Raw genomic sequence first — 24,768 nt, forward strand, 5'->3', positions numbered from 1 at the left:
CCATTTTATTAAGCATGATGACTATTTTATATACACAGCGTTAAACTGACATTTGACACTTTTGTAGGAAAACTGAAATATCCCTATATGATTATTCCTGAGGCAGAAATAAGCAGAATTCAGTGAAGCCTCTAAAACAGTGGTCTCCAAACTTTATGGCTTTGCAAACTGACATGAGGGGGGGAGGGGATGATTCTGCGCAAGCAGCAGGCATGTGCATATAAATGGAGCACACATGAGCTCACCAGCCCACAAGTGCACACTCACCCATTGCTTCTGCAGTCTGGTTCTGAACAGCCTGCTGCAACCTGGGGGTTGTGGGGCAGGGGTATTCAGAAGGTTCTGACCAGTTCTGGAAAACCGGTAAATACCATCTCTGACTGGCCCCGCCCCCATCTATTCTCTGCCTCCCGAGTCCCAGCTGATCAGAAGGAAATGGGGATTTTGCAGTACCCTTCCCCTGGAGTGTGCAGGGAGATTTTACAGTATCTTTCCCCTGCCATGCCCACCAAGCCAAGCCACGCCCACAAAGCCATACCACGCCCACAAAGCCACACCCACAGACCCGGTAGTAAAAAAAATTGAATCCCATCACTGGTTGGCCTTTGGTATAAAAGAAAAACACAGCTACATAATTGCTTGACTGATAATGTGCCATCAAGTTATTTTTCACTCCAACAATCATGAAGCTACATAATAGGATTTGTTTATATTTTTTTTTAGAAATTTCCATAAGCTTAAACAAAAGTCACCTCTTGCTTTTTATTAAATTGAATAGTCTTCTAACTGGTCTGGTCCTATTTTATGGCCTGTTGTTCAGTTTCACAAACTCAGTCGCTTGGGATACTTTTGGATGAAAAATACAGTCGAAAGACCAGACACAGCCCTAATTTGGATTACAATAATATCATTACAATACTCACCCTGAGTGCCATAGGTGACCTGGAATAGTCAACTATATCACAGCGAAATGTATAGCCTGTGGCCCAGCCAGACATGAGGAACTAGAAGTGGAAGAAAAGAATTTAGTGTAATATTTAGTTTTTACAAATCATTGGATTGCATAAAAAATTACAGTAAGAAGGAACCAAACCATACACAGCACTGATGAATGCTATAAAAAGCTCCAGGGAAGTGCTTTTTATGTATAGATTTGCTGAACTTTTTTTTTAACTGAATAAACTATAAATGGCTGGCTTCATATAATCCATTAAAGTACAAACAAACCTTATGCACTCAGCCTGCATTGCATGTTTAAAAGCCGGCTGATTTTCTTCCAAACGATGCCTTCAAATGTGTAAAATTTAATACTCAAATGGATGAGAAGCAAAATGTCTTCAAAAGAAAACAAAGTCCAGTTGCCTTTTGAAAAAGCACCATTGGAACTACGAAGGGGACATACATATTTGAAACAAGGAGAATTTTATTTAAGTTAAATCCCATAATATATTTTCCCAAGAATTGGCCTCGAATGTCAAAGATCCAAGTTTGTTTATAGTCTTTGTAAGCCATGGGTATTCCAGAGTTTGTATAGCATTATCACTTTAATAATTAAATATATGACTGGATTACAATCCTATAAATTGCATTTAATTATATTTTTTATTCAGGTAGAAATTAAATCATTTTTTCTTTTGTTCCAGCCCAACCTTATTTCTTTTTGGGGTAGTCCCTAACTTGTTTATATCCAAAGCTATCTACAAGACCCATTATAGGACTATGATAGAAGAAAGAGTAGGCAATACTCATTTTATAAGCCCTGATCATATCTCATGAAGATTATGCTTAGCAGTTCACACCATACCGAGAAACTAAAATGTAGTTTTGATTTCAAAAGTATTTCTGTACACCTAAGTTACATAAATCATTAATATTTCAGGAGAATCCTTTGTACATCTCTATTAGAACAAATGAGCAATCTTCTACTTACCTCATATGTCATATATATTGAAAGAGCCACTATGCCAAAGTTATAAACAAACATTAATTGCCTCAAATCAAAAGGCTTTCGGTTCTCCATGTACTTTGGCCCTAAATTAGTGACAAAATATATATAAGTTCCAAGAATAAATGCTTGTGGGAAAGGTGAAGACATGAGTAGGTAGCCATCAACTCGTGGATCTGGAAAAGAGATATTAAAAAGTATTTTAATATTTCTAGATTTTGACTTAAATAACAAGCATATTCTTTAACCTAAATTATTGCCTACCTAATATGGCTGTTTGCCAGTTCAAAAGCACAGGTTTTTTTATCTTAAGTTTCTTGTTTGCTTTATATAAAAACTTCACATATACATTACACAATGTACGGCTTCTCATTTAGCCAAAGCTAAAATCATAACTGGTAAAATTATTAAAATATTTGTATGAATGTGCAAATTACCTATTTTCATGAGAATTATAACTAGAACAAACAGTGGTTAAATATTTTTCCTTCCTCATAAATTTATTCTATTAATTTAGCAATATTTGCCACCTCACATAGATATTTAAGATCTAGGTAAAAGTTCATCTCTGCCTATTCAATAGTTTTCAATACAAAAACTAATTCATATAGTTCATTATGTTCTTTGAGCTTGGGTGTGTGCTTGCAGACATTTCACTACCCAACTAGATAACATTATTAGCACATTAAGAACTCCATAGTTCAACTCTGACCAGATATATTCTCTTTTATGGAAAAACTCATTCATCTATATTGTCAATGTATGAGGTGTTCTAGCATAGGTTACCAACAGTTAAAATACAGATAATTTTGCTTCTGTTTAATAGATGCTGGGATAATATTCAAGTAAAGCATGACTATTATCTCACCATTTATATTTTTAGATTTTTAGATTTTATTTATTATTTATAGGCCGCCCTTTTCCCTGAGGGGACTCAGGGCGGCTTACAATTCATGGGAGGGGGTGTGCAACATAAGACAGTACGTGAATAAAAAAATAAACAATAAAACACAACTTTCATTCAACATTTGGGTGGGGCGGATTAAAATCTTTATCCCCAGGCCTGACGGGATAGCCAGATCTTAAGGGCTGTGCGGAAGGTCTGGACGGTGGTGAGGGTGCGAATCTCCACGGGGAGATCGTTCCAAAGGGTCAGAGCTACTACTGAAAAGGCTTTCCTCCGCGTAGTCGCCAGTCGGCACTGACTGGCGGATGGAACTCGGAGGAGGCCTAATCTGTGCGATCTAATAGGTCGAAGGAAGGTAATTGGCAGGAGGCGGTCTCTCAAGTACTCAGATCCACTACCATGGAGGGCTTTATGGGTGGTAAGTAGCACCTTGAAGCGCACCCGGAGATCAACAGGTAGCCAGCACAGCTTGCGGAGGATAGGTGTTATGTGGGCGAACCGCGGTGCGCCCACAATCACTCGCGCGGCCGCATTCTGGACTAGCTGAAGTCGCCGGATGCTCTTCAAGGGCAGCCCCATGTAGAGCACATTGCAGTATTCCAGCCTAGAGGTCACAAGGGCTCGAGTGACTGTTGTGAGGGCCTCCCGATTCAGGTAGGGTCGCAACTGGCGCACCAGGCGAACCTGGGCAAATGCCCCCCTGGTCACAGCCAACAGGTGATGGTCAAAGGTCAGCTGTGGGTCCAGGAGGACTCCCAAGTTGCGAACCCTATCTGAGGGGTATAAAATTTGAGCCCCCAGCCTGAGCGATGGAACACTGGCCAAATTATTGGGAGGGAAACACAACAGCCACTCGGTCTTGTCCGGGTTGAGTACCCCGGTTCATCACGTCCACCGCTTCATTGAGTTGGCACGGGGCGGACAGATACAACTGAGTGTCGTCTGCATATTGGTGGTATTTTATCCCGTTCCTCCGAATGATCTCGCCCAGCGGTTTCATGTAGATGTTAAATAGTAGAGGGGATAAGACCGAACCCTGCGGCACCCCATATGTTAGGGGCCTAGGGGACGATCTCTGCCCCCCAACCAACACCGACTGCGACCTGTCCGAGAGGTAGGAGGAGAACCACTGCAAAACAGTGCCTCCCACCCCCACCTCCCGCAGTCGTCGCAGAAGGATACCATGGTCGATGGTATCGAAAGCCGCCGAGAGGTCGAGGAGAACCAGGATGGACGCATGGCCTCCATCCCTGGCTCTCCAGAGATCATCGGTCAATGCGACCAAAGCAGTTTCTGTGCTGTAACCAGGTCTGAAGCCGGACTGGAAGGGGTCAAGGTAACTAGCTTCCTCCAAGGACCGTTGGAGCTGGAAGGCCACCACCTTCTCAACAACCTTCCCAACAAAGGGGAGGTTGGAGACTGGACGGTAATTGTTGAAAATGGCTGGATCCAAGGATGGTTTCTTCAGGAGGGGTCTCACCACCGCCGCTTTAAGTGCAGCGGGGAAGTGCCCCTCCCGAAGGGAAGCGGTAACGACCGCCTGGATCCAGCCTCGTGTCACCTCACTGCTGTTGGCAACCAGCCAGGAGGGACACGGGTCCAGTACACAGGTGGAGGCACTCATAGCTCGTATGGCCTTGTCCACATCCCCAGGGGCAACATCCTGAAACTCAACCCAGAGATGGTCTGCCAAGTTATCCCCCTGTGCCTCGGCTGGATCTGCAAAGGTGGAGTCCAAGTCCGACCGAAACTGAGCAACTTTATCATTTAACCACAAATTTTCATCAGTTGTAGAAAATCTTTTGACAATTTTCTTTCGTATAAAAGATGGCCAAGCCAGAAAAAAAAAATGAATTTAAGAGTAAAAAAGAGAAATATTGGAGATGTTGAAAAAGAGGTCAATGTTTGTCATGGAGGCATTTTGGATGAAAAGGAATAGCTGAATCTCTGCCAATATGTTGGATTTCAAATCCCAGAATTCCTAGCCAATGTGGCTTTAAATCTATTGAAAACTAGTTGAATACCCATGCTCTGCTACAAAACTGTGTGATCAGGCTTGATAAGTTGACACTTGAAAATTAATGAGTGGTTACCATCGGCCTCTCCTTTCCCCTTCTCTCCCTCAGGCTTGCCCCACAGAATCCTATCCCATCCCCTTCTCTCCCTCAGGCTTGCCCCATAAAATCCTCTCCTATCCTATCCCCTTCTCTCCCTCAGGCTTGCCACACAGAATCCTCCCCTATCCTATCCCCTTCTCTCCCTCAGGCTTGCCCCATAGAATCCTCCCCTATCCTATCCCCTTCTCTCCCTCAGGCTTGCCCCATAGAATCCTCCCCTATCCTATCCCCTTCTCTCCCTCAGGCTTGCCCCATAGAATCCTCCCCTATCCTATCCCCTTCTCTCCCTCAGGCTTGCCACACAGAATCCTCCCCTATCCTATCCCCTTCTCTCCCTCAGGCTTGCCCCATAGAATCCTCCCCTATCCTGTCCCCTTCTCTCCCTCAGGCTTGCCACACAGAATCCTACCCATCCCCTTCTCTCCCTCAGGCTTGCCCCATAGAATCCTCCCCTATGCTATTCCCTTCTCTCCCTCAGGCTCTTCTTCAAACTCTCAGCAAGCAGGCTGGATGAGTAATGTGCTAGCCATGCCCACGTCCAAGTTTTCAGGTTTGGAGGGGGAGTAGAATGTCTAACTTCTTAGCATCAGAGCGTGTTAATAATAATAGAAGAAATACTAATGATCTGATGTTCATTTCAAAAAATTGTTTGTTACCGAGCACCTAGAAGCCAAAAGGAACATATGTGCCAAATTTCAGGTTTGCAGGCTTTACGGTTCTGGAGATTTCGTGATATGTGTGTGAGTGTTTTTGTGTTTATATATATATATATCGATTAAGCTAAAGAACATCAGGCAGATAGAAATGAAATCATGGCAGATAGTTTTGTTTTCAACTCCTCTGTCACAACTGTGGCAATGCAATGAAAACCTTGGAAGGAAAATACTGAATCTTCCTACCATGTTAAATTGTATGCTGCCCAATGTCCATAAAGAAATATTTTAAGAAAATATTAACTTAAAGAGACTATGGGAAATCAAAGTCACTACAAATTCTGCATTCTATTCAAATTCAATACTATGTGTAAACAATGCCAATAGTCATAGTGATTTTTAAAAAGCCAATATAAATAAGAGTCAAATATTAGAGGGAGGGAAAGGATGAACAGGACAAGGATAAGAAAATTCTAATCACCAGAAACCACTGGAATATTTACTAGTTTCACACATCACACATAATTACTTTATGCCTTAGCCCAACATGTAAACCCAGACAATGTCAAATGGAGAAAACGTTGTTAAGATAAAAACATCAGAAAAGATGAAGACATTGTAAACAGTATTTAATAAAAAGAAAGATGACTGAATTTGGATAGCTCTGGGGGTTTTCTCTTTTCAAATGTTCTTATCTAAAGCACACTTTTATTAATTTTAGAAATAAATTATATTTTTTAATTCCTACTTCTAATGCTTTGACTCTCATCAAACTTTAACACTTGCTGTATTAAACCTGTATGTAATATTTTAATCTTTCTGAATCCAAATGTCTTTTATTCTGAATCTAAAATCACTACCCTATCCTTCAACTTTATTTTGCTGCTGGCCAGGACACTCTTAATTCTGAAGCCAACTCTTATTCCAATCATGTAGTGTTGAGAAAGCAATTGATCCATCCTAATGGGAATTCAGAAAAAAGTTCCCACAAACGTTGCTCCATGTTTTAAATGGCCAAAGACAAAGGCTAAACATTTTCCTATACACAATCTGTTATATTACAACACTTTTCTCTTTGAAGTCTTATGTTTTAATGACAGATAGCCAGTGATGAGCGGGAACATTTTGTTCTGCATTGTGACCTGAAGCTATTTCAGAAAGAAATTGCCATATTACCTTCTCAATTACCTTCTTTATTTCAGTTCTTTCACAAGGTTTAATAAGCTACTGAGGGCCACTTGTTATTTCAATCCCTACCTTTCCAAATGCAACAACAGTCATCAGTTCAGTGGCTAAAAACTGATTCATGAAAGAATGTGATAATGCATAAGTACTAAAACAATAGCATTGCATATTTTTTATACCTGCTTTTAAAAATTAAGGCAATCATAAGGAATATAATAATGCAATCATAACCAGTATTTTATTTGCTAAACCATGTAAACCCCCATGCTTCCAAAAGCAAAACTATTTATGTATTTTGTATATAAATATTCCCTGTTCTGCTGTGTCATCTTTTTCATTTTCTGAATGAATGCTTTGGGGGCCGGCATGAGAGGAGACTTATTAGAAAATGCCAGGGTTAGATTCAGCATCTTGATATGGTTCCTTAAAGGATACTATTGGTTGCTAGTGAGAAATGAGAAAGAAGTCAACACCTTAAGACTGTTGCCTGTTAGTTATGTTTACAGTAAACAGGACAAATATTACATTGCCTTATCTTATTCACTGGGAATAAGAACGGGAGCTCTGGTGGTGCAGTGGTTAGAATGCAGAATTGCAGGCTAACTCTGTCCACATCCAGAAGTTCAATCCTGACTGGCTCAAGGTTGACTCAGTCTTCCATCCTTCTGAGCTCGGTAAAATGAGGAACCAGATTGTTGAATATATGTAAACCACCAAGAGAGTGCTGTAAAGCACTATGGGGAGGTATATAAGTCTAAATGCTATTGCTATAACATGCCAGTTAGATCATTTTATCATCCTTACATTAATCATTCTTACGTTTTTAGCTTAATGCACAACTCTTAACTGGAATCTTTTAAAGGTATATAATTTCCATCTCCCTCTTCTCAAAAACAATGTTAAAATATATGCTGAAGTAGCATTTTTTAAAAAGTTACACTATATGCAAATAGAATATACTAAAAATGAAGAGATTTGTGAAGAACTAAGTTTAACTGCTCTTGGTCTTCATGTCTCCATAAAAATATCTTGAAGCATTATTTATGTGTAAGTTGTTACATGCTTAAAGTATAATGAGATATATTACACAATTAAGAGAACCTTATCAAGAACGACATACCAGCATCTTTAATCCAGTCATCATAAATCAGTACAGCCTTCGAAGTCAAATTGGACAATGCCATTTTCACAAAAGTACATAGGATTCAGGATTCTTCCTGAAGGCAAACAGGTTAGTATATGTTATGAAATCTGTAAGAAAAAAAGGAGTGGTAAGTTTTTTCAGAATTTAGAAAATTAAGTAGATGATTGTTATGAATTTACAATGTTTGCATAATACTGTTTTCTGCCTTAAGCAGTTCATTCCCCATGTAAGTAATTTAGTCACGTTATGTTCTGTCCTTATGCTTTTAGAAATACAACTTCAAGAAACATTTCCCAGAAATAAGTCTTAATTAATGACCAGAACCAAAATGCAGATCAACTTCATGACTGTAATTAAAGCAAAGAACAATTTGAATAATTGAATAATTCAAATAATACTGTCAATAGTATTCAGAATTCTAATACTACAATACCCTGAAAACCATTTCTATGTTTATCAAATTTGATTTTCCCATTTTTCTCTGCTGAAGTTATGAAGAAGTTGGGCAATGAGGTTATAAAAATTTAAACACTGTTTTTCTTATATTTGATTTTTTTTATTTTAAATAGTAAAAAAAATCCATTTTGCTCAGGAACAAAATTGTGTGATTAAAATCCTGTAGTATGTTTATTTACAGCATGAAATTGATATACCATCTCAATCCTACTTAGCTATGCAATCTACAATATATTATACTGATACAATATTAAATATTACAGTATTAATATATATTAAAAGACAATAGCAATAATGCAATAATGCATAAAAATGTGACCAAGTTAACACTTGCCATATTTATGTACATTTTCAATTTAGCAAATGCTAAGTTTTCATATTGCTATGATAAGGAACAAGAAACTTGTTCCTTTCATTCATACACCTTTTGAAATACTATACTTTATACCTTTACTTAAACTACCACTATTGGAAAAACAATTCTTCAAGAATTAAAGATTTTTCACTATTTGCCAACAGTTCTCTCTACTGTCTCGGTCCATATAACTTGCTATACAAATGCCATTCAGTGTACATACACTCCTAGTAAGGCAGTGTATGTGTTTCATCTCATCTGATTCATTGTATATTCTACTGCAATCATTTGGATAAACTAAAGTCAGCAATACCATAACAAATAATTAAAACTCACAACCCAATGGCACATGCTTATTTTTCACAAACTCTCCAAAATAGCTGTTTTTCATATTTTGCAGAAAACCAAAAAACAGGAACAAGACTAATTTCCAGAAGGAATCTTTTCTATAAAAAGGTACATCCCTAACAAGACAATGGTTGCAAACCTCAGCATGTTTCACCACACAGAAACCATGGACTAGCAGCTTCTTTCTTCTGGGGAACTCAAATTGGACTGACTGCCTCTAAATGAAGAAAATAATCTTGCAGCTACCTCAATGCTAAACCGTATTGGGCTATATAGGTTAAAAGCAGCACTGGAAGACAAGAAAAAGTGTAAGTGTAAAATACAGTATTAAATTTGATTATAATGATAGGAGGTCAATCAACGCTCTAAGCCTGACAATTCTTCTGGCTATTATTATAGGGCACCGATCCTCAAATTACGGCCCACCAATGCAAAGTATCCAGCCCGCGGAGTGGTGGGATTCAGCCCCACCCCTTGGCCTGCCCCTTACCATCGGCCTATCTCCCAGCAAGCATCTACTCCAGATGCACTTCTGGTTAGTTATTTCAAGGGTTGAGTTGCACTTCTGATCACACTGCTGCTACCGAAGGAAGGAAAGTCCGAAAGGGGAGCCAGCTGAGTGATGGGCGATCTCGCCAGTGAAGCCACATGATCCAGGATCGGTGAGTGAGTAGGGGAGGGGCTGCTGCTGGCTTGAAAAGCTGCTCTGCTGCCAACTTGTAAAGTAGTCCTTTAAAAGTCTTTTAAAAGTCTTTAGAAATACTTTAAAAACAGCCTTTCCGGATGTTTTTCACAGTCATGTGATCTATGACCGTGTGTGAATAGGGGAGGAGCAAGTACAGCAAGAACAAAGGAAAAATGGACTGCTAAACTGGCCACGGCCATCCAGTCACATAACCACCTAGCCATGCCCACCCAGTCACATGACCACCTAGCAACGACCACCCAGTCACATGACCACCTAGCCATGCCCACCCAGCCGATCTGCCCCCCTCCCAACAGTCTGAGGGACCGTGAATCGGCTCTGTTTAAAAAGTTTGAGGACCCCTGTTATAGGGCCTCACTCAGCCCCACTGGAAACTAGCAATTTAGTGATGCCAATTAAAGGTAATGTCCCAACTCAATCAAATACCACTAAGTATTTTCCAACCTCCACAAACACCCAGTAATCATATTAACTAGTGTATTCAGCTATAGTCCCCTCATTAGTGATTCTCTCCCAGCTTTGGATTCCCAGCTTTGGATTCCCTGTCACATTGTATGTGGATGTGGCTAGCTGGTTCTTATTTTTTTATGTAATAACTCTTATATTCTATTTTTATTCTGCTGCCTTGATTGTATGCTGCCCAGAGTCAGTTTGGAGTTGGGCGATACCTAAAATGAATACATTTTCTCATCCAAGACAGCTATTAATAAAGTCCACTCACACTTGGAGTTCTTTTGATGATAGACCTGCCTGAGGTCACTAGATTCCCTCAATGCAGTTTCCCTGTCTCAAGACCTTTAAAAGCCAGGCTCCTTGACACACCACCGATTCTACTCTGAGTAGTCTGGTCCAAAATTCAACCTTCGTTCTTCTTGCAGGGAATGGCAATTTTGCAGACTCATTCCCCTGGAGTGGGGTGGGAATGAAGATTTTACAGTATCCTTTCCCTACCATGCCCACCAAGCCACGCCCACCAAGCCTGCCATGCCCACCAAGCCACGCCAACCAAGCCATGCCCACAGAACCAGTAATAAAAAAATTTGAATCCCACCGCTGCTCAGGATACTTAACTGGCAGAGTCCTCAGCTGAATACCTGTGTCCAGGCAACTTTAATATTTAACACTTTACATTTAGCATATAAATGTACTTATGCATTTACGCCAGACAGATATCAGATTAATATAAACATAGTGGAAATCTTTATTTCCATGAATTGTGACAAATCCTAGTTTCTTCTGGAACATTTCTCTACTATTCATTGATAAATAAGAATTTAAAGCTAGAAGTACTCTCTGGCGTCCTATTTAATGTAATGGCTAAGGCTAGAAACTGTAGGCTGAGAGTTCTAGACCTGGTTTAGATACAAAGCCAGCTGGATTACCTTGGTTCATCCTCTTTCTCTCAGGTTTAGGAATGGCAATTGGCAAATCATGTTTGAGAAAACTTTGAGAAAACAAATTGCAGGAGTTTGTCCAGGTAGTTGCCAAGAGTCACCCACTGACTTGAAAGCACATATTCACCTACGCACAAACTACACTCTCTGTATAAATTATTATCACAGTAGACTATTATTGTGTACAGTAGTGCTCTTTATACATTAACCATGTAGAGATTGCAGAACAGCAAAATCTTCCCATGTTATTGCTATTTAATCTTGTCATCAGTTTATATAAGAATCATTCTTACCATGTTTAGACCAATCTTATCATCAATTTACAGAAGCATCCTTACAAAGATGAGGCTAGGTTTCAGACATAAATTCAGGGCAAAACCTTCAGACTGCCTAGTCAGCATCTATGTTTATCTACTTTACTTTCAGAAAATTTGTTAGTGAGTATGATGAATACAACACTTCAGAATGTGTAAAGTATTTTGTTCAACTCAGAAACTTGTTGTTCAAGTTAGAAAGTTTTGCTTTGCTTTACGAATCATGTGGAATTTTAAGAGAAATTAAGCAAGCAGTTCTCATTGTTAAGGTTGCAGCACGCCCTCTGAGAGTTCAGGGTGTGCAGGGAATGGACCGGATTTTAATGCTCAAAAAGGGCACAGTGATCTTTCAGGGAATAACTATTTAGATCGGCAAATGATTATAAACAAGATGCACAGAGATTTGTTCATCAGCTGAATGAGTCTTCTATTGGATTCATACTAGAAACATATTTTCATAAGCTGTCATGCTCTGCTTGAGTTTTTAAACAGCTATGGCAGGGTTGTCAAACTCAAGGCCAGGGCTGGATCAGGCCCATTGGGTGCTTAGATCTAGCCCACACCAAGCCACGCCCACCAAGCCATGCCCACAGAACCGGTAATAAAAATTTTTGAATCCCACCGCTGCTCAAGATACTTAACTGGCAGAGTCCTCAGCTGAATACCTGTGTCCAGGCAACTTTAATATTTAGCACCTTACATTTAGCATATAAATGTACTTATGCATTTACGCCAGACAGATATCAGATTAATATAAACATAGTGGAAATCTTTATTTCCATGAATTGTGACAAATCCTAGCTTCTTCTAGAACATTTCTCTACTATTCATTGATAAATAAGAATTTAAAGCTAGAAGTACTCTCTGGCGTCCTATTTAATGTAATGGCTAAGGCTAGAAACTGTAGGCTGAGAGTTCTAGACCTGGTTTAGATACAAAGCCAGCTGGATTACCTTGGTTCATCCTCTTTCTCTCAGGTTTAGGAATGGCAATTGGCAAATCATGTTTGAGAAAACTTTGAGAAAACAAATTGCAGGAGTTTGTCCAGGTAGTTGCCAAGAGTCACCCACTGACTTGAAAGCACATATTCACCTACACACAAACTACACTCTCTGTATAAATTATTATCACAGTAGACTATTATTATGTACAGTAGTGCTCTTTATAGGTTAACCATGTAGAGATTGCAGTACAGCAAAATCTTCCCATTTTATTGCTATTTAATCTTGTCATCAGTTTATATAAGAATCATTCTTACCATGTTTAGACCAATCTTATCAATTTACAGAAGCATCCTTACCAAGATGAGGCTAGGTTTCAGACATAAATTCAGGGCAAAACCTTCAGACTGCCTAGTCAGCATCTTGATGTTTATCTACTTTACTTTCAGAAAATTTGTTAGTGAGTATGAGGTATACAACACTTCAGAATGTGTAAAGTATTTTGTTCAACTCAGAAACTTGTTGTTCAAGTTAGAAAGTTTTGCTTTGCTTTACGAATCATGTGGAATTTTAAGAGAAATTAAGCAAGCAGTTCTCATTGTTAAGGTTGCAGCATGCCCTCTGAGAGTTCAGGGTGTGCAGGGAATGGACCGGATTTTAATGCTCAAAAAGGGCACAGTGATCTTTCAGGGAACAACTATTTAGATCGGCAAATGATTATAAACAAGATGCACAGAGATTTGTTCATCAGCTGAATGAGTCTTCTATTGGATTCATACTAGAAACATATTTTCATAAGCTGTCATGCTCTGCTTGAGTTTTTAAACAGCTATGGCAGGGTTGTCAAACTCAAGGCCCAGGGCTGGATCAGGCCCATTGGGTGCTTAGATCTAGCCCACAGAGTTGCCCTGGAAACAGTGAAGGACTGGCCTGCAGTGCCTTTGCCAGCAAAAACGGGCTCCTGAGCACTATTTTCTGCGGCGGCGGCCTCCTACAACACTCTGCCAATGAAAACAGAGCTCTATTTTCACTGGCAGAGGATTGCAGGAGGCCGCCACAGCAGAAAATGGACCTCAAGAGCCCATTTTCGCCGCAGAGTGCTTGGGCCACCACAGGCAAACTCCAACATAAGTGATGTCGAGCTGGCCATGTTCCCTGGCTACGCCCCCCTTGAGGTCAAACAAAACCCTGATGCAACACTCAATGAAATTGAGTTTAACATCCCTGAGTTATGGGGTTGTTGTTATGGGGTTGTTGCTCCCACATCTAAAACGTAAGACTGTATGCATAGCTGCAAGATTGCAATAATGCAGTGTTATGCATGCATTAAAGCACAATTTTGAAGTAATTAAAAAAACATATAATCAGAATTTTTTTTCTTTGTTAGAAAACAATTTCCAAGAAAGTTACAGTATACATGGTTTTTAGCGCTCTACATGGGGCAGCCCTTGAAGAGCATTCGGAGACTTCAGCTTGTCCAGAATGCAGCCGCACGAGTGATTGTGGGTGCACCTCGGTACACCCATGTTACACCTATCCTCCGCGAGCTGCACTGGCTGCCTATTGGTCTCCGGATAAGCTTCAAGGTGCTAGTCATCACTTATAAAGCCCTTCATGGTATTGGACCTGGGTACTTGAGAGACCGCCTGCTGCCAATTACCTCCCAAAGAACCATCAGATCCCACAGATTAGGCCTCCTCCAGATTCCATCTACCGGCCAATGTCGATTGGTGACCACCCGGAGGAGGACCTTCTCTGTGGCTGCTCCGGCCCTCTGGAATGAACTCCCCGCGGAGATTCAGACCCTCACCTCCCTTCGGGCTTTCCGTAAAGCCGTTAAGACCTGGCTGTTCCGGCAGGCCTGGGGTTGACGAGTTCCCTTCCCCGCTCGAATTGTGTGACTGTTGATTATTATTTTTTTTCTCTGTATCTTGTTTGTTGTGTTGCCTTGTTTGTACTACCCCCCTCCCTTGGATTTGTTAGCTGCCCTGAGTCCCTCTGGGGAATAGGGCAGCTTATAAATGCAATAAACCTTAAACCTTAAACCTTAACCTTAACTTCTCCTTACCTGCACCTCCCCACAATTTAATTCTCTGAACAATTTGTGATCATTTAGTTGAACAAGTAATGAAAATGGGTCACAACAGGTGCTATGGGACTTTTTATTATGTTGAAATAGAAAAGCTCAACATTTAAACTATTCTTCAAAAGAAACTAATCCAGGTATTAATATAAATTCTGCATTGTCTCCAAATCTCCAAATTATAGGCTTACTTCAAAAATTCCATAGAAATGCTGAGACAGCAGTACAATTTGCTAGTGCTTCCCTTCTTTATCTTTTCCCTAAACAAGTAAAAGCATATACTCCAGCTAAAAGGTATTTTTTCATAAAGGATGCAGAAAATGAAACCCTTTGCAGAAAATATTATACTTTCATATAATAACTAAAGAAACACAAAATATTTATATATAGTCTCTTGCTCCTCCTGTGGAAAATAGCTCACAAGATAGGTAGCATCTAACACTCCTGTGGAAAATTTCAACTTTTAAATTGTTTCCTATGTTTATTCGTATCTAACAAAACTCCACTAGCAAGTTCCAGAATGGAACATTCTTTTAAAAAAATATTTCAGATGTTTAACACCAAACCCAAGAGAATAAGACTGCAATATGTGGTATTTCTCTTTATCCTTGATCGTTGTGTAAACAAATGTACGAAATTTATTGAGCAATTGCATTCTGGAGTTAAACATCTGAATATGGCTGGCTAGGAAGGGATAAGGATAATACCCAAGTTTCACATTCTTAACTAGACATTTGCTTCTTTTGTAGGCTGTGTTCCTACTGATTTGCTGAGGATCTTATTGTATAGGTTTCATCTTGCATTTTTGTATTTCCATGCTGAGGTGTACAGAATGTTGTAAGATTGAAACATTTCAAGTTTTGAAACATTCTGTTTGAAATTCAAAACATCTATTTCAGTGTTACTGGAAATGTTGTAATCATTCTAGAAAGATTCTTAACTTAAAGCCTACCTGGAGTTGTTGGAATAGCATTAGCCCATATCCATTAGAGCTGGAACAACTCCTTATGAAGTTGGAACAATTGTTTAAGCTCAACAGGTTTTATCCTTTCACCTTAATTTTGTCAGATGCCTTTTTATATACGCATAACAAACACACTTAATTAAAACCAGGTGTTAACAACAAGAATTCATGTTTTCTATAGAATTATATGTGCTTTTTACAAAGAGCAGTACAGGCAGTCCTCCAAATATGACCACAACTGAGCCCAAAATTTCTGTTGCTAAATGACTTGTTAGTGACTTAACTGACTTGTTAAGTCAGTTTTGCCCCATTTTATGACCTTTGCTAGCACCTTTGTTAGCTGAATCACTGCAGCCACTTAACATGGCTGTTAAGTGAATCTGGCTTCCACGTTAACTTTGCTTGTCAGAAAGTCACAAAAGGTGATCACATGACCCTGGGACAGTGCAACCATCCTAAATATGAGGCAAGCATCAATCAAATGAATTTTTATCATATGCCCATGGGGATGCTGCAATGGTTGTAAGTTTGAAAAACGGTCATAAATAACTTTTTTCAGAGCCATTGTAACTTCAAACAGTCACTAAATGGACTATTATAAGTTGTGGACTACCTGCATCTATAGCAAGAATGACTCCACAAATGGGATGATATCATTATACAATTCTGTATGTATATGGGTTCCAATGACTGACACAAGTACCAAAGTCATAATATCTTAATACATAATTCATCCCATCTCTGCAGTGTGGATAAAAATAAGAGAGGGAGGAAGGGAGGAAGGGAGAGACAGAGACAGAGAGACACACACACACAGAGACAGAGAGGTATGATTTATGGACATCCAGGTTGGGAAAAAACTGGATAAAATACCGCAGCCTAATTTCCTAAACATTCTATTTCTTTTTAAATTTGGCAGTAATGTGTGGAGAATGCAGCCTCAAACTCCTTTGAAGGAAGGAGTATTTTCTTGGCAGTACAATTCAGTTGTTGAGGACAAGCATAACTAAACAATATAAACATTGGCTTGAAAAATAAAGTAGGAATATATAACAAGGTGTAAATAATTCTTACCTGAATTAATAGATTTAGGTATGCAGGTTTCCATGCATTTTTAAAATATGCCTTTTAAATCCAGCGAAGAGGACAGGTATGTACAACGATCATATCTGAAAACATTTCCTAATTTTCTAAGTAAAAATCCCACTCCCTCATCCTAACTCCCAGAAAGCTTTTGTAGTCTCACTACCTGGTTGAGTCACAGATTTAATGGTGAAAATAAGAAATGCCATTTTAAAAAATAAATAAATAACCCACATAAAACAGGCAATAACATAGCAACCTTCAAACGTGGAAGTAGTAGACAAGTTTCCAAGGGGAAGGAGCAAGCAAATATTTAAATTGTCAACAAAAAAATGAAGTCAGACTGCTATTATTATTTTTAAACAGGCCTTCTAAAAAATCCTCATAACTCAGAATCCTGCTGCACACTCTAGGGAGAAAGGGCAATGACTGGCAATTTTGTAAAAAATAAATAAATACCTTTATATAGACTGAGGTATGGCTAATCAACAAAAGTGCATATAGTCAAGGCTATGATTTTCCCAGTTGCAATGTATGGCTGTGAAAGTTGGACCATAAAGAAGGCTGAACTCCAAAGAATTGAACTCTGGTGCTGGAGAAGACTCACAGGAATCTCTTGGACTGCAAAGCGATCTACCGGTGAATCCTAGAAGAGATCAACCCTGACTGCTCTTTAGAAGGCCAGATCCTGAAGATGAAACACAAATACTTTGGCCACCTAATGAGAAGGAAGGACTCACTGGAAAAGAGCCTAATGCTGGGAACGATTGGGGGCAAAAGAAGAAGAGTACGACTCAAGAGAATGGGGTGGCTGGATGGAGTCACCGAAGCAGTAGGTATGAACTTAAATGGACTCCAGAGGATGATAGAAGACAGGAAGGCCTGGAGGAACGCTGTCCATGGGGTCGCAATGGGTCAGATACGACTTTGCAACTAACAGCAACATGGCTAGCCAACTTATTTATAATTTGTATCTGTGTTTCAGTGGTGGGATTCAGCCAGTTTGCACCTATTCGGGAGAACCAGTTCTTAACTTTCTAAGAGGTTCAGAAAACCGGTTGTTGGAAGAAATCTTCTTTTGGTTTTTTTCTGCTTTACAGGGCTAATCCTGTAAGGAAGGAAACATTCTGGTGTTGTTTCTGGCTTAATCTTTATTGCCCTGTTTACAGAAACTGCCTCTCTGGTTAACCCTGATTACATTGTAACAGCTAAGGCAAAGTGCCCGTCGACCTGAGTAATGTTGAGTTGGCCACGCCCACACGGTCACATGATCACCAAGCCCCGCCTACCCATCTGGTCATTAGGACAGAGAACCAGTTGTTAAGTTATTTGAATCCCACCATTGCTGTGTTTCATAATGATACTAGGAACAAGAACTTCTCCGTCTCTAATGGTTGTCTAGATTTTGCAAAACATGGGTAGTATCTCCATAGAATATTGCTACCATTGATGAAACAGCAAGCAGGTAGACTTTAGGCTGGGTCTGATGATATTGGAGGAAGCGTGTTTTATGTACAGGTAGTCCTCAACTTATGGCCACAATTGATCCCCAAAATTATGTTGCTAAGTGAGAAATTTCTTAAGTGAGTTTCACCCCCTTTTATGACCTTTCTTGCCACATTTGTTAAGTGACTCACTGCAGTTGTTAAGCTATTAACAGGGTTGTTAAGGGAATCTGGCTTCCCCCACTGACTTTGCTTGTCAAAAAGTCCCAAATGGTGATCACATGACCCCGGGACACTGCAACCATCATAAATATGAGTCAGCCGAGAAGTGTCTGAATTTTGATCACGTGACCATGAGGATGGCGCAATGGTCATAAGTGTGAAAAATGGTCATGTCACTTTTCAGTTATAACTTTCAGTTGTAACTAAGTTGTTATAACTTTGAACGGCCAGTAAAAGAACTAGTTGAGGACGGCCTATACTTGGGTCAACTATTTAGATTTTTATAAAATCAGCACTCTAATTGGCCCAATAGCTCAGAGTCAGGAAGTTCAGCATTTTAAGGATCTTATGTAGGTGCCCCTCTGAATTAAAAACTATCCTGGCCTAGGTAGGTCAAATTGGCAACAAATCTGAATATATTCCCATCTTATCAGTGAAGCCAATTATACTTCAAGGTGGGAAATTTTATTTTATTCATTTGTTCCTGTGGAGAGAGTGGAGAGCGCTAAGGGGCAGTTCATTATCCTGAATCATCATAATTTGAATCTTTTTAATATTGATACTGGAAATACTAAGCAAGAAGAATCAAATGCTTTCCTAACCATCTTGTATTAGTTCCTCTCAGGGATCCTTGGACAAAGTAGATTAGATCAGCTTCCCCCAAGTGAGGATTTAGAGGATTTCAGCAAAATGAATTTCCCAGTGTCCTTCAAACTCCTTTTTCCCATCAAATAATTTTCATCCAACAACTTTCATTTTCATTCCCAATAAGTTCCTCCCTCCCTTTCATTTTGATCAAAACATTAAACAGAGAGAAGTGGAACACGGCTCTCAAATGAGATCAGAGATTATGTCAAGTACAAATTCATTCCTTTTTCATCGCCAAGCTAGATCATTTTATTGAAGATATTAAATTCTGACAAACTTGGCGTCCAATTTCGAATCAGCAAAAAACCCTTACAGATTTCTAAACCTGAACACACAGACACACGCACACACACACACACACACAGACACACACAGACACACACACACACGAACAGTTTAAGACCACCAGAGCCTCTGGAATTTACCAGCATGGTAATGAATGCCCTGGAATTTACCAGCAAAAGATATGAACCAGTGATTCTGTTTCTTGCATATTCAATGGTTATATTAAGATATTAAATTTTAGAATAGATTTAATTCATTAAAATAATTCTTTAACTTCTACAAATCTGACCAAAAAAGGAAACTAAGCAACTCAACTGTGAGACTTGAAAACAAGACAATATCCTAGGAATAGAAAGGACTGATGAAGATGGCTTGTAATCCAAGTAGTATATCAGTTTTGCTCACAATTGCAATTATATCTAAATTCCATGCTATCACTCTTCATATCTTGCAAGTACTATTTTTTTTTAGAAAAAAAGTTTAAGAAATAAACTGAAATAAAAAACATTAAACCAACCAACCATTAATAAGTAAAACCAGTAAAATGTTAAATAACATGTTTATGGAAAATGTTAATTAAAAATGTTAGTAAACTTAATTAAGACATACTTTATACCAATAAAGAGGTACTACCACCGAATGCCCAATTTCATTAGTAAGCGTACCGTCTTCTTGTATATCACTTCAAAAGAAGACTAAAAAAACTATGAAGATGGATTGATATTCTGGTTTGTAGAAGAAGCAACCATCCAGGGCAAAATGTTTAATAAACTGTTCTGACCCCCCCTCCGTATGGTGAGTCACGCTGACACAAGGTTACTGTTAGCTACGCTTTATTCACAGTAATTACTCACGGACAAGACTTTGGCAGCAACCCAGACTCCCACAGATAAGAGATACATACAAGAGCTTCTCCAGCTTAGTAAAACAGTTGTGTCAAAAGGTCTCCTCCCAAAGTCTCTTCTTATATACTCTCTTGGGAGGAGCCAAATCACAACCACCTGGGCCTGATTATCTCCTATGTCTCCGTAATTGCTGCCTGTGCTTCTCCGCCCTTCTCTGTCTGGAGTCCGGGACCAACTCCCTTTGCTCCTCCCCACTGCTCCAGGGCCTGACGTCAGGGACAAACTCTCTTTGGCTTTCACTGCTGCTCCATGCCTCAGCACCTCCTGGTGGCCAACCAGCCTCTCTGGTTCCTGCTCGGAGTCTGAACCCTGCCCAGGGTCCTCCACATCTTCCAGAGCCGACTCATAGGGTCCCTCGCTATCAGAGTCTGTCGGAAGCTCCAATGGCTCCTGCTGGGCCACAACAATAAACTATTAAGTGTTCCTATTTAATAGGAAGTAATAAAGCAAGTACATATAAATGCATCAAATTGAAGTTCAATTATCTTAAGATAATTTGTAACAACCCTGGAATTTTAGTTTTTTGTTCAGTGAAAATTCAAGTGACCACGAATTCAAGTATGACATTCATTGTACAGGATATGTGTTTGGGAATACCTACTGTAATTAACTACATACTACACTACTGCAACTAAACGAAGTAGCTTCCAAACACCTGTATATACATGCATCTAAGGAAATACAGCAGTACCAAAATTCAAACCCCCAAACTTTTCAAGATTAAGCTATCAGAATGTTGATATACATCCTAAGGCCATGATGGAGAACCTATGGCACACATGCCCAAAGTGGCACACAAAGCCATGTCGTCCGGCATGCACAGCCTTGCCTGTTTGTCTTCTGGGTTTCTGGCGCACATGTGCACGCGATGATCAGCTGTCCTTAATGTGCATGGCAGTGCCGAAAGCCAGTGTGCACATGCACGTTGGCCAGTTGATTGTCAGTTGCACCTGTGCACCAGAACCCGGATTTTCCGCAGCACAATCCCTGCGCATGCATGCTGGCCAGCTGATTGTTGGTCACGCATGTGTTCTGGAAGTTTGGCTCTTCCGGAGCGTGGCCGCAACGAGCATGTGCGTGTGCCCACATAGCCGTGTTCCTTAGGACCATCACTGTCCTAAGGAATCTTCATATTTTTCAAAACAGTCTGTCCAAAATACAAACCTTGGTTGAAATTTGCCCTTTATTTGTGCACATGTAATACAGGGAACTATTTAAGTACTCAAATCATCATGAAAGCAATGCCAAGAGCATATGCAAAGAGGCTATTTAAACAGAAATTGTTGTCTTCTACTATCAAGTGGTTGTCTTATCTCTTTCTCTGCTTGCTGAAAGGTTCAGTTTCTGATAAAGACTAACTCGCCCTATCAAATATAGTAGAGCTTCTAGTTTCTATTTGTCAATCATCAAGCAATAGAATGGGGAATAAGCTATTGTCTCCAGGAATTCGTTTTAACCATACAAGTAATGCACAGAGTAACACTGACAGCAATTTGAGAAACTTGGATTTCTAACCCAGTTTCAAGGTACACTTTTATGAACAGAATATGCAGTTAGAATGGAGCAGTGGTGGGTTTCAAAATTTTTTAGAACCTCTTCTGTAGGTGTGGCTGGCTTAGTGGGAGCGGCTTGCCGGCCTTGTGACTGGGTGGGAGTGGCTTGCCAGCCATGTGACCGAGTGGGAGTGGCTTGGCAGCCAGGTGACTGGGTGGGCGTGGCCAACTTGTAAAATGTGGTGAAACTCACTTAACGCTCTTGCTTAGCAACCAAAATGTTAGCTCAGAAACTCTGGCATTTGAAGCACGCAAATCTTAAAGCTGTCAAGTTACAAGACCCTTGCACCCCTAACCCTTTAGAAAAAAAAACCCAGGGGTGTTCAAACTTGACAGCTTTAAGACTTTAAGATTTAGATAGCACTCTTAGAGGCAGGCTGGGCGATTGGTGAGCCAGCCAATCAGTGAGTGGTGGGAGGGCAAGCGTGGTGTGGACAGGCAGGGGGGAGGGAGCTGGAACTGGTTCTAAATGGCACAGTAGATGTGTGGAACTTCTTCTATAGAAGAGTTTAGAACTGGCAGGAACCCACCCCTGGAATGGAGGCCTATCACTTCTCATATTTAGTTATAATCTCACACTTTTTAAAAACAGTAAATAGTAAAGTAAGACTATGTTATCTGAGTAGAAATCTGGATACATGTTTATATTCTGTTCACAATCTCCTGAAACCCAGGTACAAAATTATCACAGAAGAGATTTCCAGGATGCTGAGTTTTATGTCAGTTCAAATACGGTAGCTATGAAGACTCAGAAATCAACTTTTAAAAAGGAATCAAAGATGATTATTAAAACCTGACTATTTTGTTAACCTATGCTGAACTGATCTATTTCCTAGATCCCCGAGGATTACTTACTTGAAGTTACTATTGATAAAATTTAAAGTACTAAGAAATAAATTCCCCAACATCTGAACTGTGAATTAATTTAAAGATGAAATGGGTATTATTCCTCAGTATAATCAAGTGTCTTAATTAACAGAGGACTCACTAGAAAAGACCCTAGAAAAATTGAAGACAAAAGGAAAAGGGGACAGCAGAAGATGAGGTGGTTAGATGGTGTCATGGATGCAATAAACATGAATTTTTGGTAAATTCTGGAAGACAGTGGAGGACAGGAAAACCTAGTGTGTTATGATCCATGTGGCCATGAACAGTTAGACATGACTTAGCAACTGAACAACAATAAATAATCAAGTATATTGAGCATCATTCTTCTCCCAGCAGGCTCATTTTTAATTTCATAATGAGAAAGTTTCCTTATGTGAACTAATGGCTCTGAAAGAAATAGCTAATAATTGGTCCCACATCCAAATTTGCTCAGTGAATTTGTATAACTTTGTATGATCTAAATCTTACCTACCGTGTATCTTGGCCTTCTGTTGATGAGCTGACCATGAATATCAAAAGCAAAAGCATAAAATGAAAATAAAGTAAAAATAAATTGAATGGAAGTCATAGATGCTTTAGGAAGCTACTATTTTGTTAAGTTTTACATTATAAGATAAGAGAAATATTTAAACTTATTTGTGTACATTTTTATTTAATAAAGTTAGATGTATTAATATGTATTCATAAAGGAACAGAGGATGGCCTATACTCTTCACAGGGACAGACACATTCTTTTTTTAAAATAAAACTAGAACACTCAAATCCTTCAAATCCCCCAGACCGAAGTAAAATAAAAATTACACAATGCAATAAGAGAGACATTTGAGTCACTCAGTCTAGGTACTTTAAACTACCAGTATTTATGGTTTATTCACCCTCATAGAGTGACTCTTGGCAGTCTTTTAACTTAAGCATTTTATCTGGGAGAAGAGAATTACTGTTTTAAATTTAGAGACACAGCCCTGCTAAGATATATGCCCCACTTTCTTTTTCTCTTCTCAGATCTAACATTATTGGACCTTGCTAACATTATTGTGGAATGAGACATAAGTATTGCACTGTATAAGTAGGTGTTGCATTAACACTGTAATTTATTTACAAACTTGTAATCTGCCATAGGCAAGTCACATTAATTCAAGTCTTGGTATTTTTAATCCCTTATTCTCAACATCAATAAATTGATTCTGCATAGTTTACACCACTAAATTAAAGCCCGGGCAAAGAGCCATATAGACATGACACTCAGGATGGGAACAGAGTCATGGAAGGCCAGAATTTAATAGATTCCAAAAAAGGGGGGGATAGTATTGTGCTGTATATTAAGAAAATATATGCCTAGATCAGTGGTGGGTTTCAAAATTTTTTAGAACCTCTTCTGTAGGTGTGGCCTGCTTTGTGGGAGTCGCTTGCCGGCCATGTGACCGGGTGGGAGTGGCTTGGCAGTCATGTGACTGGGTGGGCATGGCCAACTTGTAAAATGTGGTGAAACTCACTTAACAATGCTCTTGCTTAGCAACCAAATGTTGGCTCAGAAACTCTGGCATTTGAAGCACGCATGTCTTAAAGCTGTCAAGTTACAAGACCCTTGCAACCCTAACGCTTTACAAAAAAAAAACCAGAGGTGTTCAAACTTGAAAGCTGTAACAGTTGTGGACTTCAACTCCCAGAATTCCTCCTCTCGCTCTTCATCTTGATGATGTGCTGACAGGCGGGGGGAGGGAGCTGAAATCGGTTCTAAACGGTACTGTAGATTTCTGGAACCTCTTCTATAGAAGAGGTTAGAACTGGCAGGAACCCACCCCTGGCCTAGTTGCAAATCACACAACTGAGCACAGAAATCCTGTTAATAGTATTTGAATAAGAATAAAAGGACAGAAAAACAAAAGTGATTTTGTTCTGGAAGTTTTTTATCAGCTACCTAGGCAGACAGAAGTTAGGGAATAGGTCTTTCTGTATCAAATAATGAAGCTTTCAAAGCAATATGTATCAATGACAACAGAAAGAGTTTAGCTACCCTGACATGTGTTTGAAATCTTGCTGTGCGAAAGGTCCAACAAATTCTTGCCTTCTTTTGCTGACAATGTCAGTCAAAAGGCAGAACAAGGAACACGGAGACCTGCTATTATGGAGTTAATTCTTACCAACAGGAAGAAAATAGCCAAACTGTCTTTGAGTTGATGTTATCAAAAGGAAAAAGAATTGGCTGGATATACTGGGTGTAGGCAGA

At 39.6% G+C, this 24,768-nt stretch overlaps 1 protein-coding gene across 3 annotated transcripts in view; it reads right to left on the minus strand.

The window, feature by feature from the left end:
- Positions 1–24,768, minus strand: part of ELOVL7 (ELOVL fatty acid elongase 7) — a 50,866-nt gene that overhangs the window by 16,102 nt on the left and 9,996 nt on the right. For 2 of the 3 annotated variants that reach the window (XM_014053869.2, XM_087715541.1), the window contains exons 2-4: positions 7,928–8,058; positions 1,931–2,121; positions 924–1,004 (exon numbers count right to left, since the gene is read on the minus strand). In XM_014053869.2, coding sequence (XP_013909344.1) covers positions 924–1,004; positions 1,931–2,121; positions 7,928–7,991 — 336 coding nt within the window. In that variant the 5' untranslated portion in view covers positions 7,992–8,058. Of the gene's footprint in view, positions 1–923; positions 1,005–1,930; positions 2,122–7,927; positions 8,059–9,249; positions 9,400–24,768 lie in introns of all 3 variants that reach the window. The other variant, XM_087715542.1, reaches the window with a different exon arrangement.

This window comes from Thamnophis sirtalis, unplaced genomic scaffold (genome assembly GCF_051295495.1).
Source record: "Thamnophis sirtalis isolate CommonGarterSnake01/CBP01778 unplaced genomic scaffold, rThaSir2_p1.2 scaffold_5, whole genome shotgun sequence".
In the NCBI taxonomy this organism is placed as follows: Eukaryota; Metazoa; Chordata; class Lepidosauria; order Squamata; family Natricidae; genus Thamnophis; species Thamnophis sirtalis.